We start from the raw sequence: 20,376 nt of genomic DNA on the forward strand, positions 1-20,376 counted from the left end.
GTTTGAAACCAAAAATGATTCAGAAGAAGAGGATGAGCGAATTATACAGGGTCGACTACAAGTCGATGTATCAGAATGGTAATGTGTTTTATGTATCGTTCTCTACAAGCCAATTCACTGCACTGACAGACGCAAACCAATGGCGACAGTCACCAGATTACAGCACGCCACTTCTCAAACAAGCTCAGAACGACTCTGACAGGTGTAATACACTGATCTGCCAAAGCCCGACGTTGCCGTCTGTTGATGCAGTGTGAATTGGACTAAAATCAGACATAACGGTAATTGATATCATCAGCCTTTGGCTTGACTACGTTATCAAACAGATAATAATGTGTTGCTTATGTTACACAAACTACGTTCCCGTTCGCTATCTCAGAGTCAGGCAGCTGCCTTCTAAAAATCAGCATCCTTAACGCTTTGAACATCATAGAAAGTCAATGGATAATTTGGATGATTAATGATAATCAAAAAAGTTTTCTGACAAGCTTCATGTTACAAAATCGGCATGGCAAGTTGGCCTCTTTTGCCTAGCCATCACTGCGTCCATATTCTCCTCTTGCGCTTTCCAGCGACAATTGGCAAAGTGCGATTCATCTTGCTCTATTTGTATATTTTATTCATCTATGCATATTGGGTCGTAGCCTTCGATTCAATAGGTGTCATCATCGTAGTCTACACACATGTACCCAAGCAGGCATGTGATTGGCTAAGGACAAAAAAGCAGGAAAATATACTGAGACCCCCCCCCCCCCACACACGCCGATCAAACTGGTGGCGGATCTACTTGGAAAGGAAGGAAAAATGCATCTCTTTGCCATCTGTAACCATGGTGACGTGTGGCCCTGTTGCGCGGGGACGGCAATTGTGGTACCGTCCCGGGTTACTGTGAGATGATGATTTTTTTTTTTTTTTTACAGATCTGCATGATTCACGTAGGTCACATTTTCAGGACGGAAAATCCGGAATTCCGGATTAATCCGGAAAAACCACATCCCTGCCAAGTTTATTAGATCCATGTTGTACTGTGTGATTTGTAATGATCTTACGGATTTGCCGAAATCATCTTTAGAAGGAATCAAGGAGAAAATACTCAGCAATGGTACTGACTCAAGAATTTGCACATGGTTTGTCTGAAAGCATATTAAAAACACCACATAGACATATAAACAATATTAAAAACTCCATTTTCACCACAGGGGGTCTTTAAATATAGTTAACATTTGTTTGATTATTTTCCTTATAACTTTGATAACATGGTTGAATGGTTGAGCTTGGTGAATGCAGACTGCACTAATTTTCATTAGATTACTTCCCACTGTGCTGTAGGGCCCAAACGATGTCACTTTTTTTGTATCTCAATTTTATGGAATGTTGCATTATCTTATCAGGGTTGAAATCGTGCAATTACAGGGTTGCATGCAAAATGTGATATTTTTTCTACAAATAAGTGAATATGGTGGTAATATATACACATGATAATATAACAAAGTTTGTCTAATAGTTTTCTCTCTAAAGAACATTGGGTCTCATTTGCATAAGAACGTTTTCACAAATGATTTGTGAAATTAAACTTGCACATACTCTGGGCAACCTTATGAATGTGTTAAGATTAATTATTATACATGTGTAAGGGAACGCCCTTATAGGGAGAGGGTGAGGATGTTTTATGCAAATTTCGAACCTCAATTCATGTGCAAATGCGCACATTACAAAATAGGCAGATGTTGTTATAAGTTCCCCTGTGCGTATACATTTATGAATAATCCATGCAATTATTAGTGAATAAGATCTACTGAGTTTAGTTAAAATGGGACAATTTACACCTATTTGTGAAAAGTGCCTACAGCTGATTATTCTGCCAACGAATTCTGCTGGAAGAGTATACAGTAAATCATGTTATAGTCATTTTGACAGTGTATCTGGTTTGCTTAAATCTTTAAAGTGATTTTAGTGGGCCACACACACCTCTGCCTTTCTCTGTGTATTATTCTGTGATGGTTTTCTCCAAAGATACGAGCTGCCGCCTCTAAATAACAGGACATTGAATACATGCCAATTGCTTTCGCAGTTAACGGCACAAAGCCATCTCGTACTTATAGTCCCCCACCATCATATTTTCCAGTTCAGACTGTCAGCCTTCTAGAAACGGTTTTGCTCCCAAAGGTGCTTTTGTGAAAACTACCTATTCAGCGGCCCATCATTTGGATGATTTATACAAATATGTTTATGAACCACAGTGAAATACAATCGCACAGCCATTATCATTCATATCCAGCTATGTGCGCTTAAGTCTGGATGTAACAATGCAGCTGAATGTTCTCTGAATAGATATCTGAAGAGAGTTCAGTGTAGCAAACACCTTTGGAAGGCATTTTGCCGGAAAACTCATCATTTTGACGCTGAATGGATAAAAGAAATGACTATTTGAACCAAATGTGAGCTTTTATTGAGGGATTGCATTTGAACGTTTTACTTGACACGACATGTGAAAAGTTAAATACAAGTAATTAATTATTATGTTTAGCCTTGATGTACAAAAACATTTTAATTGAAACATGAATAAATATGCTTCCTATGAATATATACGTATTCATATTTTCTCAGAAAATAAGTCTTAGTTCGCCACGTTTGGAGCATGAATTGCAGCACGAGTCGCTAGGTTAAATGGAATCTGGCCGCTGCATTCCAGCAAAGAAACATCAGATGGGACTGGTTATTTATTATTTAAATACTTCTCTGCTGCGGGATGTTTAGATGGGTGTGTGACTGCCGTTCAACACGCTCCCTCAGACGCACTGTGACCGGATGGTGGCGTTTCTTGTTCGGAGCTTAAAGACGAGGGATCGGTCACTTCTGGGGTCAGAACGTGGCGACACACTGGACACGTGCCAGACTGAAAATCATGAGGAGACAACATTCGGTAAATACAATAAAGTTATGTCAATATAAGCTTAAAGGGATAGTTCACCCAAAAATGAATTCTGTCATCATTTACTCACCCTCATGTCGTTTCAAACCTATTAACCTTTTGTTCATCTTCAAAACACAAGTGAAGATATTTTGAATGAAACCTGAGAGTTTTATGTCCCTCCATTGAAGTCAACATAACCAACATTTTTATGCTTTAAAATTTTCATACGACAAACATAAAAAAACAAAACAAGAAAAAAAAACCCAGAAAATCAAATACGGGCAATGAAAGTTCAAAGGTGCTTGCTTGAGGCATGAGAACCAACGAGGTTAGTTCTCGCTCATCAAGCTTCCGTTTTCCATATTTGATGAGCTAAATGTAGGTGCACTAACCATTATAAATAATAAAAATATGTTCATCATATAAAGTAGTCATGTCACTTCAGAAGACTTGGATTAAACCATTTGACGCATATGGATAGCTTGTCCTTTTGTACTTCAATGCATGAAAATTTTGGCTGCATTGACTTTCAATGGACAGACAAAAAGGACGAGGGAATATTAAACATATTTAATCGTGTCCCAAAGATGAACGAAAGTCTTACAGGTTTGAAACAGCACGAGGGAATGCAAATGATGACTGAATTTTCATTTTCGGTTGAACTAGCCTGTTTTTTTTGGCTCTTTCACAAGCTCCAAGAAAAACAGCAATACCTTTCTGAGCCAGAGAGTGACACAGAGTTTATGGAACATGTGGCGGCACGGAAGCAGGGTTGCAATCTCATCTTTGACGTATTCACAACAGCAGATGGCACAGCACTGCTCCTGCTCTGCAGAACCAAAGAGAGTGGGCATGTCAATGTATGTAAAACACAACTCTGCCTTCCATCGTAAACCTTTGACACCAAACCAAATATTTAAACGTCTCGATCCAGTCACGCACACATCAAATTAATCATTTCAGTCATTAGGGGTGAAACTGAAGTCATTTTATGCTTTCCAAAGCAGATTTATCATCCCAAATGCTCTCAGGCTATAAAGTTGAAGTGGGACATTAGTGTGCGAGCATTACTTTTGCCAGCATTCAATCTGTGTATTGAGTTTTGTGAAAAACATTTCTCTTCTGGTGTTCGTATTGCACAAAAAAAGGAGTACACAAAGTACTTCAAGTCAATCCCTTAATGAGTTCGGATCTTAGTGGGTCTCATACACACTCAAGACTAAGACGTTCTTACAATTTTCCATCAGCAAAACACTTCACATGGGTAGCAGTGAGAAACAGGAAGACAAATTATATATACAGTCCTCATGTCATGTCACTCATAATCATGTAACCTGCACACCCTGTCCAGAACTATAATGCAGCACAAAATAGAAGCACAGAGTCTGTCACTGTGCACAACTGCTTGCTTTCTTTCTATCTATCTATCTATCTATCTATCTATCTATCTATCTATCTATCTATCTATCTATCTATCTATCTATCTATCTATCTATCTATCTATCTATCTATCTATCTATCTATCTATCTATCTATCTATCTATCTATCTATCTATCTATCTATCTATCTATCTATCTATCTATCTATCTATCTATCTATCTATCTATCTATCCCCAAGTTTTAATGTCTGTTAGAACCAGTTACGAACACTTGTAATCTAATGCTGTGTTGTGTCCAATGCATTTCATTGAAACTTTAACCCTTACGCTGTGTTGAAAACCCTGTAACACCTTTGGTGTTCATGGTCAAAAAAGACTGGCATTCTAAACATTGCTTGTAAATCATTCAGTATGTTTTATCACCACCAAATATTGAATTCAATCTTTTTTGTCAGCCTGTTTTCTTTCAATTAGGACAGGTTTTGTATTTATTTTTTGGAACCGATGCTTGTAGGCCTCATTGATCTGAGCTTATGTACCTCAGTTTTTGAGAGAAAAAAAAGCATTATTTGTGGATAATTTTGTCAATAGTCAAAAACATTTAAAACGAAAAAACTAAATACTTTTACTTACGCCAGGCGACATTCCTCTAGTTACTTTATTTTAATATTGGTAAGAAATGTGTAGTTTATTTAAACTCTTTTTTTTCTGGGGCATGAGCGATGCCCCATTCGCGAATGAATCACTCGAGTTGATTCTGTTCAAAGACTTGGTCAAACAAGTTGGCAAAACTGTCTAAATTGGTTCATGAATTAGTTTGAATTATTTGTTCAGTTCAGCACACTGAATCGTCGGAAACGGTTTCTCATAACAGGAAATATAAGAACATCAAGAGCGTTGGATGACGTGAACCTAGAGTCAATTGAAAGCAAATCTGCAAATGCATCCTATTGTTTGCCAGCGATGAAGCGATGATCTTTATTAGTTGAACATCCGCGTGTGCGGTCTGAACGATTCCACAGGTATAGCTACGTTCAATTTAATTTCATACATGTAATACATTTTACAACCAAACAGATTATTACGCTAAAAGTACACGATACCACTACTACAGAAGTATGAAATGGACAAATACTTTAATTTATACATTAAATAAGCTACCATTGTTGACAGAGTATGAAATAAACACCACTAATTCGCAGTAATTTGTGGGTAATGCCAAAGTCCCTTTAAGACAAGTCATTTCACGGCGGCCATCTTTGAAACGCCTCTCGGGCATGCAAGTGCAGCTCCTATCTTTTTGAATGGGGAAACATCAAATTCTCCAAAACTGTTCGCCAAGCTTACAATTAAATTTCATATTTGAAATCACCAATGAAATCTGACAACAACTGTCTCATAAATGTTGTTCCTAAACACTCGAATAATGACAGAAAACGTTTTTTTTTTAGGCTGGATCAAGTTAATGCGCATGCGCGTCTGACTGACTGTATAGGAATCTATGATAGGAACCGGAGCTTCTAACAGCAGCTGCAGTGACGTGATGACTTTACCAAACGGTGATTGGCTCTTATTTAGAAGGCGGGACTTATTCAGCATTACACTTTCCCCCACTCAAAACAATATGAGTGACGCGTCTTGTGTTATTCTATAGTCTTTGGTATTGTGACCTGTTCGTCTTGAAAAGGAATGGCTTTGCTTAGACAAAGTTAACCAGTTTACACGCGCCTGCAGAAATACACATCTGATTACATTTTGGAGAACAGACGGAAGAAGATCCGTCAATGTGCATTTGATCATTGTGTTCAGATGTTCAGTAGCGGTCATAAGCGCGGTCAAAATGTGAAGAGATTTAACTCCTCTCTCTCAGTGGTTCCCTTTACATGCCTTTAAACGCAAAACTCTGCAGGTTCACTTTATGTTGACATTGTCTAATAATCCAAATGTAGCTGTATACTGTACATTATTATACAAAGTAAAGGACATTGGGGTATTGGGGCTACAGATGAAATGCCAGAAATAATGCTTCTTCTGTGTTTGTTGTTTATCTATCTAAATAATATGTTATTGTATGGTTACTGAAGTAACTTTTAAGATTATTACTTTAGAGTAGAGTTTTTGGATACTCTACCCACCTTAGTATATAGTCTGGACACGGGGATTAAAACATTTGAGGCTGAATATTCTGAATATGGTGTAACAATAAAATAAGGCACAGCCTGTTCTTTAAATATTACTTAAAAACTCTACTGATGCTGACTTCAGAATTGTATTATGTGCACTTTATGTATCTACAAGTAATGGCAGTAGTACCAATGTTTTCGGCATGCACGGTGATCTGTGGTAGGCAGTCGATGATCTGTTCAGTGGCAGGGGGATGAGCCTGCTCCACATCTATAGCTAAAGACTCCAGATGAGCCAGTGCTGCCTGCAACACAGCAAAACACATTAGCATATTTAATTTACTCTGGATAAAGATAGAAGAGAGTTAATTATACGTTAAGCCTTACATTTCTAGTGTGCGCTCTCATTGGCTGAAATCAATTAAGTTTGCTGGGCTTTCAGAACATCACTCAGCAACTGAGTCCAATTTCTCAATATTGTCTTTTTGGGTATAATTAAGATGGATCATTTATTTGTACAACTTAGCTGTTCATGCAAATACAATATTTATTTGTTCATGTTTATTTGTTCATGGACTACTATGCTTTCACAATAATAAATTAAAACAGGTCTTGAGGCTCCATTTCAATCTGACCATTAATAAAAATTGGCCCTGATGATGTACAAAAGAAGCTACTCTTCCTTGAAAAAAAATTAATCAGACTCTTACTGCCCTCAAAACCTTATGCAGTCAGACTGCAGTGATTCAAACAGCGATATCACAACACAGACAGCAAGATTAAGCAAAATAAAGTCCCTCACCTCCATAGCCTGTGCGAGACGCTCCTCTAATGCCATGTAAGTGAGGAGCTGGGAATGATCCACGTAAGAGATTGCTTGAGCCATCCCAAAACCATCACCAAATTCATCAAGGAACCTGAACAACAAAGGACTTTAAAATACATCCTCTCTCGTTTCCTGTTGCAGCAAAACGGTTAAGCAAAATGTTCTTATAATCATCAACGATTTTCATATTTTAGACATGCTTGGTGGGTTAAATCTCATGAAAACATTTTCAGGTCATGTTTCAACCCAGAATCAGAAAAAAAAGAAAAAGATTTTGCATAAAGAAAATTAAGCCTATTGTTAGGGCCATGACATTATTTTCATGAAATTAAAGCATATTTTCCTCTCAAATTCCCATTATTCATAAAAGTTAATTTTTTTTAAGTGAAATTATTGTATTAAAGTAAAAAAGTTTGATTATTTAAATCAGCATAAAAACAAGACAGTACAACAAATACTACCATGAATGAGATTGAGAATGAGTTTCTTGCATTACGGTAATGAGAATGAAAAATGAAATGTCACAACAGTAAAAATACAAATGTCATTTTCAGAAAGTAAAATATTTTTTTTCTTTTAATTTAAAGGTTTGAAACATGTTATTCACATGTTTCGTGAGATTCACTCTGTAAAGACCCCGATATACTAAGAACGAACTGATGTGACGAGTAAAAACATTTTTACAGTGATTGTTTTGGCTTTAAAGCAGCTCTAGAATGAAGTTATTGTCCAGCTAAAGTTGGTTTTGATTGATTCACTTCCGTAGCAACGATCATTAGTTATTAACTTAGAAAACACGAAAAGTAGAAGTAGTTTTTAGTAGAAGTTGAATTTCTAATCGAAAGAGACATTGACACTGTTTTTCATGTTTAATACTGTAAAGTTGCTTGCTTTAAAGCAGGGGTTTTAAAAGTCAAAGACAGTGGACCTCCCTTCTAACAACATTCATGGTGGCACCCCATTTTGACACATAAATGTGTGTATTTAACCGTTCAAGCGCAATAAGCCACGAAAGTGAGCTGAATTCAGCACCCGTGTGCTTTGGATGTGAGCCACAGAAATCTGCCGAATTCTCTGTCATAGTTTATCGTGCTTTTAATAACTCATAATCAAGCACATCCTGTTCCTCCTCATTCATCCAAGTTTCTCTGCTGCTCTACTGTGTTTAAAGCAGTACACGGATATATTTAGATACAGATAAATCTCTATCGATTGATATCGTCATATCGCGCAGCCCTACTCCACGCCTCCCCTGACATGCTCCCGCGCCCCTGCTTTAAAGCAACCTATCGCATAAAGTGCTATTTACATAAACGTGACTTGACTGGAATGCCGAATTGCAGATCTTGCGCAAACATAACCACTTCACTATAATCAGATGCTTTCTTGGCTGCTGTTTTCATTTTTATTGTTTGTTTATTTTGTCATCCATCTAAACTTCGCTCCCAGGAGCGTGGGCGGCGTCAGGATGTTCGCTAACAGTATACCGCTGCAAAAGGTATTTCCAACTTGTTACACCCTGAGTGAAGAACAAAAAAGAACTTTGCTGCGAGTATATCGGGGGTTTAAGAGTTAAAGGATGACATTACATCTTTATCTTGTCATATTTGATGTTGTATATTAGGTTTGTTGACCTCCACTCTGTGTCCAGATCTTCACTCATGCTGGAATCATCCTCCAGGTTATTGTTTCCATCCAGGATAAAGAGTCCAGGGTGCACAAACTGACTGACACCATCAGGGTCTTCATCGCTGCTGCTGCCCGAGTCCTCATTATACATCAGCCAGGGGATCTCGCCCTCCTCCAGAGGGGTCTGCTCTCTGAAGAACACCACGCACAGCAGAAAAACACAACGTTTTTAGGGATGCCTTAATATTTTAGACGCATTTAAAATGAATTTGACTTGTTTCATTCGATTCTGTGTGACTAAAGATATTGGAAAAAGAGCAGTACCACATGTACACATCAATGCTGTAGAGTATAGACAGACTCGTGTGTCAGAAAGTGGAGAAAAATCTTAATGGCCAAGTTATTAATCAAGTCCAGACAACATTTTGTTTGTGCCAACATAGCCGGTGAGATTTGATTTTAAACTAAAATTAATGTTTTATTCAGCAAGGATGCATTGAATTGATCAATGGTGACATTAAAGACATTTATAGTGTTACAAACAAAATAATAATTTCACATAAATGCTGTTTCTATTCATCAAACAATCCTGAAAACATTTTATCATGGTTTCCACAAAAAATATTATGCAGTAAATAATAATAATAATATTAAGCAACAAATTAGCATATTAGAATGATTTCTGAAGGATCATGTGACAATGAAGACTGCAGTAATGATGCAGCTTTTCAATTACAGGAATAAATTTAAAATATATTACAACAGAAAACTTACTTTAAACTTAAATATGTAACTCTTACTGTGGTAACCATAGGAGCATTTTTTTATATGTGGTCTAGTAAGGCAGCTCACTGGGCTTTGGTTCAATTATCCTTTATATTAAAATGCAAGATGCTTTTAAATTAATGTATCGAGTATGTTTAGGCTTTATCTCTAAAGGCTTTATATGTAGTTTATTTCTAAATTCAATCAGCATACTCTCTGCCAGGCTTTAGAAGAACTAAACTGTTTTTATCAGTTGTACTATGCATTAAAAAGGTTTGTCACAAGTCACGTGATGGCACTCATTGTGATCAGGGGCCAGTTACATAAACTTTAACCACTATGTCAAGACTGTGTCTTAAGAACCAATCAGTCTTACTTTTCCAATTCAAATAAGCCAGATTTACTCTATGTAATTGACTTTAAAAAGTTGGGGCCAGCCTTGATGAAAAAATTTAGATGATTAACTTAAGACTACTCTAAGCAGTTTATGCAACCGGTTGCAGCATTTTCTTCTAATATCAACCATCTTATAAGTTCCCAGCTTGTAACGACTACAGATTTTTAAAGTCGACATTTTAAGTCACAACTAGTTGCTGATGACGTCACTGATGAACAAAGCCTGAACCTCGAGCTGAGACTCGAACGCAGATTCTCTTGTGCACAGCTATGACATACGACACAGCGCTTCTACATAACTGCTTATTGTTATCAGTTCTTTTGTCTTTGGGTTGTTATATTTCTCACAGATTTCTGCTCGTTCCAAATCAGATATAGATAAAGTAGCACATTAAAGATTGCATTTATATGAATGCATTAGTGTGACAGAGAGCGATTGCGTGTGAATTGCACCTGGCAGCATCTCTCTACTAATAGTGAAGCTGTGGGCTTTAATTACAAAGAAACATTAGCTTAGAAACTGAAAAGTTATAGCATTTTTACTGATAAATCACCTAACAGTTTATAATACATTTCTGCGCTACTGAATGATTCTGTGTGTGCACAATCTTAACGTGATATGCGTGCTTATGAGCTGTGTAAAACGTGCATTCACGCTATCAATTTTGAGCATCCAGATGGTCTAATCCAGTGGTTCTCAATTCCAGTCCTCGGGACCCTTTGCTCTGCACATTTTGTATGTCTCTCTTATCTGACACACTCAGTTCAGTTCATGGAGTCTCTCCTAATGAGCTGATCTGGTTCAGGTGTGTTAAATAAGGGAGACATACAAAATGTGCAGAGCAAAGGGTCCCGAGGACTGGAATTGAGAACCACTGGTCTAATCAAACATACCTTGTGGAGCGCTCTCGGAGTATGCATTTATTTGTAATTTTAACTGAAGCATAAAAGTGGACTTCAAAGATTTATTATCCTGTTGCGCCCTCTATAGACCATGAATGATCAGCAACTAGTCGACTTCAAGCTTAAAGCGTCATGGCAGACCATTAAAGTCGACAAGTAGACTAGTCTGTTCAACCCCTACCAGCTAGAATACAAATACAAGGGCTATCAATTGATTAAGTTCATTTCATTTTTAAGGTCAAAATGTCATCCTTTTTTACCCAGATTACATGTACATAGCCTGTCAATATCATAGACGTAGTGTCCGTGATGTCACCCGTGGGTTTCTGAAGAGCAAAGTAAAGCCCAAAGTGGGCGGAGCCACCCATTCATTCACTCATTCATACACCGACGGTGATGTGACAGCTAAAGAGACAGCAGGCAAACGGCTAGTAGTGACAGCAGCGGCAATCCACCTGTCACTCAAGTGGCCACGCCCTTAATTATGCAGAACTTTAAGGCTTAACTTAAATGGATGAGTTATAAAAAACTCACAGTTGTCATGAAGGGCAAAATTAGCTATATAGACCAAAACCACTTTTTGAACCAGGCTGTAAAATTGGGCATATTAACATGGGGAGAATTTGGTATTGACTCTCTTTTGCAGCCTGTCTCTAGTGGCCAGTCGATGAATTGCAGTTTAAGTCACTTCCATATTGGATTCAAGAGAGAAACCGGAAGCCAGGTTGCTAAATGTCAAGACTTTCACATACTTTATGGACTTAATCTTAAATCTGATACCTTCTTACTGATGTTTGTTCAAATGATTTTTTTTCTTTCATTGTGCCAAATTATTAACATGCAGAAAGCCTGATAATTTGACTATAAACCATGTCAAAATTAATGATTTAATGTAAATTAATATCATGCATTACCATATTAATTTTTATAGCCAAAATAAACAATTACCAAACTTTTTTTTTATGAACAGATATTTCACTTGTCTGTGTCAATGACAGCACGTGTTGATGTTGTCCAAAGTATTACTAAAGTGTTTAGAGTTTGTGTGCTTACTCTAGAGCAAGGTTGAGAGAAGGCACTTCTTCCAGACTGCTGCTGCTTACAGGAGGCTCATCCATGCCAGGCAGAGTCTCCCAGCTTTCTTCACTTGTGCATCTCTCCTTCTCCAGCCCAGAGTCGGACGTCCACGAAGCCGACCACTCGCCCTCGCTGAATTCTGAGCTGCTGCTTAGAACACAGAGCAGGATACACGCACATGCACACAAACACACACACGTGAGCACACCTCGTAAAAGTCAAGGTAATCCTCTTAGCTGAAGAGCCTTAGCATCCAGAATGAGCACCTTTGGCACCTCACTCATTTCCTGCTGAGTGAATACCTCATCAAGCATTCACAGTAAATGCCCAACTCATCCTCAATCCTTGACTTGCATTATGAGAGCGACTTTTCACAAAGAACCAAGTGAAAATGTTGTCCCTTTTCAACAAAGAGTCCATGAAAGGAGGTGTTTAACCTTGAGAAAATGAAATTCGTCCACTTGAGTTTGTGATTTTTGGATCTCTGCTATCAAAATTTGGGACAAATTTAAAACCCTGATATGGGGGATTTTGTAATTTCCAACAAAATAAATAAGCAAGCAAACAAACATGTACAAATAGTAAATGTACAATAATTCAATAGCTTTTGTAGCAGGACTACATTTTTGAGCTTTACGAATGCATTCAACAGTAGTGACGTAAAAAATTTAGAAAAATGACTATGCTATAGAAATATAATTAAAAGATTGAAAAATAGGTACCGGTTGCACACAAAATGTGGGAGCTAAATATTATGCTTTTGGTTGTTAGAATGTGAATTAAAAATATGCTTTTTCTTCAACTGAATCGAAATCTAATAAATTATTATGCTTGGGGACAGTACGATTTTTTAAAAGAAATTAATACTTCAGCAAGGACGCATTGAATTGATTAAAAGTGACAGTAGCACCTTTCACACACACACACACAGCCTTCTTTACTGGTAAGCAGTGTTGGGTAAGTTACTCAAAAAAAAAAAAAGTAATTAATTACTACCTATTAATTCTTCAACAGTATAATTAGATTACTAATTACTCTCTCTAAAAAGTATCGCATTACTAATTAGTTTCTAAATCCAATATCAACCTCAAACAGTTGAACAATGCAAGGATAGACATGAAACTGCTCTTTTAATTCTTTCAAATAAATAATATAAAATTGCATGAATATTTCCTGAACTGACCGAAGTATTTAAATGGAGGTTATGGAAAAAAAAACATCCATTTTAACATTAGATGTTACATTTTTATGTCAAATCCATTATTGTTTTATATAGAATTGTTCTATAGTCTATACAGTATTTAATGCAATAACATCAGAAGTAACTAATTAAAATGACAGAAAAACTAAGAGTATCCCTTATTTTACTTTTTCACAAAAGAAAATGTAATTTAATTACAGTAATTAATAACTTAGTAATGTATTACACCCCAACACTGCTGGTAAGACATGAGTGTCTGTAATATTACAAAATAAAATAAATTCTGTTCTTTAGAACTTTGTATTTAAAAACTTTTTTTTAGGATTTTTCTCGGTTTCCACAAAATAATGTTTTTCATAAAATTATTAAAAAGCACATTGATAATAAGTAATAAAGTTTCTTCGGTAGAATGATTTCTGAAAAATCATATGACACTAAAGACACTGTAATAATATTTTCATTAATGTTTTTACTGTATTTTAAATACAGTAAACACAGCCTTGGCGAACATAAGACACTTCTTTCAAAAACACTTAAAAAAAAAAAAAAAAAAGTGTATAAGTTTATAACATCTAATATTCTCTCTCTAAAGATTTTCTGCTATTATTATGTAAAAACAAATAAAAAGAATCTAAAAAAGGTAATGAAATCAATTTGTAACCCATTTGTGAAAAATGCCATGGTATGACCAGCCACTAGTCTCTCATTACACCAGCTGTTACTAATGACCATTGGCACTGATGCAGAAGCTTCTCTGTGTATATATAATGTTATGAAGCACATTTATTTTCATGCAGATTATTAATCTGTACAAATCTGTGCAATTAAACATTTTAGTACAATCTAGTGAATTGAGATACATGCAAAACATACTGTACCTTTCATCACCCTTTGTAGACGGCTCAAATTTCTCTCCAAAATTCTCTAGATCTTCCCAGATATTGTCATCATCATCCTCATCATCATCTACTTTAGCGTTATCATCGTTCACACTTTTACTGTCCTTGGAGTAGAGGTCACTCAAGGTCATGGGTGGAAAATCAAAGAGGAACTCATTTTCAGGGCTTGTTCGTGCGAGGAAACCCGGAGGTGCCGAGCCACACTTGTTTCTGTCCGATGAGCCCGACAAATGGCTCACTTCCTCTTTATCTGAACGTTTCCTCCTTTCAAGGTGGGTCTCGCTCGTCTGTTTGCGGATCTTTGGCCTCACGACCATTTCGGACTGTAATGTTTCTTCAGGGTTAGTTTTTCCTGTGCTCGTATAGGAAACGGCTCCAGCGCTGGCCGTAACCCCGTGACATTTCGGAGCTTGGTCTTCACCAACCAACAACTCACCAACGTTCCTATTTGCTTGTACAGTTCTTTGAAAATCTGGTTCCTCACAACCAAGTTCTGTTGAGTTTTTAGAAGGTGCCGTTTGCGCTGAACGTTTACTTGTTTTTGGAAAGACATCAGGATGTGAATCATCAAGCGAATCTACATTTCCACCCAAATCGCAAATGCCATCAAGTCTCTTCTGAGCAGCCAGAGACGGGTTTAAACTCAAGTCCTCCTCCTCAGCTCCGCTGCTGTCAGGCTCATATGCATCAATGTTGATGTAACTCAGAGCTTCCGGGTTAGGCTTGCGGTCTTCATTAATGGGCCAGACTCTAGCTCGATCACTTTTCTCTATGCCAGAACAATATTGTCTGTCGTATGGCACAACCCGTTCAGTCTTTGGTCTCTTGAAATGGTTGGAGGGTGCTTTTAGGACTCTACACAATGATGACTGCCTCCTGCTGTGGCCCTCTTGACTTGAAGCTGCGTTTAACTCCGAGCGCACCGAATTTGTGCATGATGTCGGCAGGATAGTCTGAAGCACTGAAGAAATGCTGGCCTTTGACGCTAGAGGGGAAAATATGTTTCAGTTATTTTTTTTCTTCACTGGATAGAAGTTAAAGGAATAGTTGACTTAAAAATTAAAATTCTGTCATCATTTACTCACCCTCAAGTGGTTTCAAACCTGTATGAATTTCTTTCTTCTGATGAACACAAAGGAAGATATTTTGAAACCAGACAGTCGATGGACCCCATTGACTTCCATTGTAGAAAAAAAAAAAATGGGGTTCATCAACTGTTTGGTTACCGACATTCTTCAAAACATCTTTTGTGTTCAGCAGAAGAAAGAAACTTGAGGTTGAGTAATAATGACAGAATTTTCATTTTTTAATTGAAATATTCCTTTAATTATTTTGTATATGTAAGCAAGCGTATATGCACTATAGAGTGAAAGTCACAAAAAATGTCCTGGTTACACTTATTATACTTATACTTTTGTGTCTCATTTATGATGATTAAGTTTCCTCCAAAATGACAATAATTACTGTAATTTTAAAATAATTAAATAAAAATACTCATTCATTATTGTAATACATTGATGAAAATAATGTTTCCAAAAACAATTATAACCTTAATTAAAAAAATAATAATACTGTGACATAAACTTAATTAAATTTCAGTGTAAAAAATGTTTTTATAAAGAAAACTATTTTTGTAATTGAACATTTGAATAAATCTACTTTTCTTATTGAACTGATTTTAATCAAATTACAGAATGACAAAAAGAACACTTTACTTTGCTTAATTATTGTCAAGAAAATGTCACAAAGCAAAAACAAGTTTTATACTCCAAACAATGGGCTTCTTTTTCTTTATGCAAAAACATGTAAATATTTTTTTATTTACAAAGTTTTCCTTTGATTTTAGGGGTGAAATATGACCTGGGCATTTCTTGACAATCACTCTCTCTATATAAAAAAAACACACATTTCAAACTACTTTCTACCCACCCTCATCATTCTCATATATATATTTGCATAATAAAGTCAGATGGTCTCCTACAGGGTTTCCGTCTACACCTTTTAAAGGTGATGAATGCGCCACTCTAAAGCAGAACAACCCACACACGCATATTTCAGCTCTTTAAAACCCGTTACATTCCCAATATTACAAAGCTGTTTATTCACCATGAGAACCAGTGAAATCTCAAAATCCTTTCCACTTTTGCAGATCACAGATTTCCACTTACTCAGGAAAGTTAAGTTTTTTTAAATAATATAAGTAATTTTAATATATTATAATATTTTAATGCAATAATCAGTGACAACTAAGGCATATTTAAATGCTTGGCTTGAGTTCGGGGTGGGGTGGGACAATCAGTTTTATCAACCAATAGCATTCATCACTTTTGCATTCCCTTTTTTCAATGTTTGTAGCAAGAAAATGACACTTCACCTTTAAAGTTGAGTAGCTCTTTAGTTTCAGCACGCACTAAATGTTTCCATCACCAGCTGGTACGTACCCACTGCCTGGTCCTTTTGACTCCTCTCCATGTTCTGACAGTCCACACCAGATGTGGCTCTCTGTTTATCTGTAAGCGGCCGGAAGCTGATGTACGCGTGTCTCCGGCCGTATCTCCTGCCTGAGATGGTCTGGTATCCTCCTGCTGGTCTGGGCCACGCAGACTTTCCTGCCTCCTGACCCATTCCTACGAGAAACAGAAGATAAAAGGCCTGCTCACAACAAAGATGACTATATTAGAGTACACAACAACGGATGTTAACGACGTTCTGTTCGTTATAAGCGCGCTGCAGTTACTGCATGTCGTCTACTACTTTAAATACTAAAGCTCTTTCAAATCTGGTAGATTCTGATTGGCTATCCAGTCATTCAAAATATTCTAAATGCGATTCCAACAATATCATTCCGGTGTCATCACCATCATTATAGCTGTGATGTGCACTTCCCTATTCTTACAGAATTAGAAAGATTATTAAAAACTAAACTTTGGGCCTTAAAGGGGCAATTCACTGGTGGAAAGACAGGCTTTTAATAAAACTTGTATAAGCAGTAGAAAAGTGAAACATTTTCTGAAATCGGTACTCATTAACTACAGAAAAGAGCTGTTGGGAGCCAAAAACTTAATTTGTAGTTTTAACAAAATCCCTGGAGCGGTCGAAAGTCCACCAGATGATGTAAAATGACGTGTTTTGCGACATCCTGTGGACTTTAGCTGACAAATAAATGAGGTTATTTGTGTAAAGGTCAAATGGAGAAAAAGTTAAATTATTAATTATTTAATTATTCACCAACAATGTAGCAATGCAAAGCTGGTTGAAATTCTTATCCTTTATGCATCCACATATTTTCTTGGGCCACTGTACAAAAGGCACATATATTATTAAATGATTCTATACATATAGAATATAATTATTATTTTTAATTAAAGTTAAATAAAGGCACTTCCTTTAGCTATATCTATTATAAAAATCGGTTGCACTATTTTACAGTGTCCTTGTTACATGTACTTACCACAGTAAATTATGCATAATTACATGCAACTAACCCTCAACCAAATCCTACCCTAACCCAATAAGTTCAATATTCTATTGCTTAATATTGCTCAGTACTTAAATATATAACAACACTGTATCAATGACACCTTAAAATAAAGTGTAAGCTAAACATCTTTTTTTTATGCATTGTAACTTAATGTGCACTTAGTCTTGTAACTTGGCCTTGTGATACTAATATGGCTGTGTCATGTGTGATGATCCTCATTTGTCACTTTGGATAAAAGCATTTGTTAAATGATTCAATGTACCAATGTAAATGAAAACCTCAGTGTGTTTTCACCAGATAAACCCAATCACACACTTCATCCCAACATGTAAAAAGTGACACTATGTTTTATGTTACAAGAAGATTGAATTGTGACCAGTAAAGGATCTCAATCTTCGATGCTGAAAACGCAGAAGTCTTTTAACGTTACTGGTTCAATCTCTTAACACAGTTTAGGTCTTGGGGCCTCTAACAGCCATGGGCGTTTGTTAAATACAGGAAATATCCCAAATGTAAAATGCAGTGCAACTCCAGGACCAGGATTAGAAAGAATTAAAGCTTTCTAACCTATGTCAGATCACATTAATGCTGAACAGAACACGGAGGTTACTTAGCTCAGTCTGATCAAAACGCATCACTGTCATGTTATTGTTGTCTGTAGTTTGCAGCAAACACATCACATCCGTCAACATTACGCATTAAAGGAGCTTGACATATGCTATCGCTTGGCACATTGCCTCAAAAGCAATCATTACAATAACCAACGCCCTAAAACAGATTATTACTTCAAGAAACACACAAATCACATGATTCATTTGATCAGCTGGATCAATTCAGTCGACTACGGCCCTCATACAAGTTCAGAGCAGCTAACAAGCTAACTAATGTTTGTCGACAAGCGCCGCTGCTTCTTGAGCGTGGATTATAATGTTTGCTAACGCTTTTATTCCTCCAGTTTCGCGAGAAAAACTCACACAATGTTTTGGTTTATGAAATGTGTCGTCTGTTAAAGGACTGTACCTGTGTTCCTGGATGCCTCCTGTGTCAACTAAACTCTGCGAACGTCACCACGAAACTTAAGAGTCACGTGACACACGTCCACCAATCAGCTGTGAGTATAATTGTCAGTGTTATAATCGGGTGCAGCTAGGCAGCTGTAACCCAACTGCAACACCACGTGTGCAATTTAAAGCCCACCTGGAAAACAAAGCTGTCAGGGATGGGATCATGAGGATGGCGTTGAATGGGATGGAATGGAATGGGGTGTGATGGGTTGTTGTTAAAGGACAGTAGGATTGTAATTGGAAGTGTTAGGAGGACAGACATTGATATGTAAATTCAGGGTGGATTAATTGTATAGAACTGAAAAGGAATTGATTTCCAATGAAACATTTATTTATTCCTGGGTGCTTCATAAAATGTGTGTAGGCCAGAATATTTTCAGAAAAATACACCACTGCCAAATACCCTGCAACATAATAAATCTAATGATTGGAGGAAACATGGTACACAAGATATAAATATTTTTAACCTGATTATCTAATAATTTATTCATTCATATGTTAAAATTATTTTAATAGAATTAAATGTATAATACAATGACAAAAAAATTAAATGTAGTTATCATGCATTCCATATTTTCACATTAAACCTATTAACCATATAAAGAAAATAACAAAGCAGCACTGCTGCCCTGAAACATTAGAAATCTAAGGATTATCTAAGAATTTATTGAGACATATTTTAACTATCAATTAACTTTAACTGTCATAACATAATAGGCTACATAACAATAAATAAACGTTTAGTTATCACAAAGTCTCCATTTTTACATTAAACCTATTAATATGAAGGTAATATAATGCCATAAAGAATCGCATGCGCAGGGTAAGATTTGTGAAAGTGTACTTAAGATTGCAAGCGTATTGTGAAACTGCAGCTTCATGCTTACGCATAATAAATGTGTAATAAAAAAAATAAACTGTTGCAAATGTCCAAATTACTTCTTTCTTTAAGCTGCGCTTACAGTTTTGGCACGAATCTCTCATTCACTCTCTGAGTTTTGCAAGCCCGAAGAGGAGGGCGGGTCCACCTTCTTCCTGTAGCCAATCAAATGAGCTTCTAGCTGACTCTCGTTTTACTCTTATCTGATTGGTTCAATAAACACGACAGTCGCCAGAACACATCTTTATCTTAATTTGGCTCAGCATCGTTCTCGTTGCCGAAATGGTACTTTTAATGCACACATAGCCTACATGTTAAATAAATAAATAAATCCTGATTGCTTAATTAGCTGTGCACCATTAGACTTACTATATGAGTTAATACTGAATTTCAAGCTGGTGTGTTAAGAAGGAAAATTAACAATATATTTTCCCCTTTAGCATGTATTTTAAGGGCATCTCTAAATGATGCACCATTTACCACCTGCAATGCCATCGTGTAACCACTAGATGGCTGTATAGCCCTATATATACACATGTAGATGCTGTGTATTCCCTGGTTGCTGGGTTTTTATTCAGACATAATTAGTTACTTTGCATTTGGATATGAGTATTTATTCAGACATTATTAAAGACAACTTTTTGTCAAAGGTGAGTTTATGTTGACTTGAAGAATCAGTTTTTTCATACCATAGAAAGCATATTGTTATTCATATAGCAACAAATAGCTTGATCGGTCACATGGAAGTAATCAGACCAAGACAATATTTCAAAATATATAATTGAGTGTTAAATAACATGAACAGAGACATTATGTGAAAAACACTGCATCAGAATGG

The 20,376-nt window shown here is 36.5% G+C and overlaps 1 protein-coding gene across 2 annotated transcripts; it reads right to left on the reverse strand.

The window, feature by feature from the left end:
* Positions 1-916: 916 nt before the first annotated feature.
* pja2 (praja ring finger ubiquitin ligase 2) lies at positions 917-18,697 on the reverse strand. Of its 2 annotated transcripts, none has more exons than XM_084413765.1 (9): positions 18,615-18,697; positions 16,555-16,740; positions 14,093-15,098; positions 11,990-12,160; positions 8,878-9,063; positions 7,220-7,334; positions 6,608-6,722; positions 3,628-3,743; positions 917-2,896 (listed from the first exon to the last, which is right to left on the reverse strand). In XM_084413765.1, the coding sequence occupies exons 2-9, from the start codon at positions 16,736-16,738 to the stop codon at positions 2,777-2,779; spliced, it is 2,013 nt and encodes a 670-aa protein (XP_084269891.1). In that variant the 5' UTR covers positions 16,739-16,740; positions 18,615-18,697; the 3' UTR covers positions 917-2,776. The 2 variants fall into 2 exon arrangements, with proteins under 2 accessions (XP_084269891.1, XP_084269890.1); XM_084413764.1 differs by having other exon boundaries at positions 11,990-12,163; positions 18,615-18,682.
* Between the last annotated feature and the right edge of the window lie 1,679 nt (positions 18,698-20,376).

The sequence above is a fragment of the Rutilus rutilus genome, assembly GCF_951802725.1.
Source record: "Rutilus rutilus genome assembly, chromosome: 7".
Taxonomy (NCBI): domain Eukaryota; kingdom Metazoa; phylum Chordata; class Actinopteri; order Cypriniformes; family Leuciscidae; genus Rutilus; species Rutilus rutilus.

Coding starts and splice junctions, on each gene's coding strand:
- pja2 (XM_084413764.1), bottom strand. CDS start 16,738: ATGGGTCAGGAGGCAGGAAAGTCTGCGTGGCCCAGACCAGCAGGAGGA. Junction 3,744..6,607: donor CGTGCATGCCGAAAACATTG/GTACTACTGCCA, acceptor TTGGTTCTGCAG/AGCAGGAGCAGTGCTGTGCC. Junction 2,897..3,627: donor TCACTCTCTGGCTCAGAAAG/GTATTGCTGTTT, acceptor CATGATTTTCAG/TCTGGCACGTGTCCAGTGTG.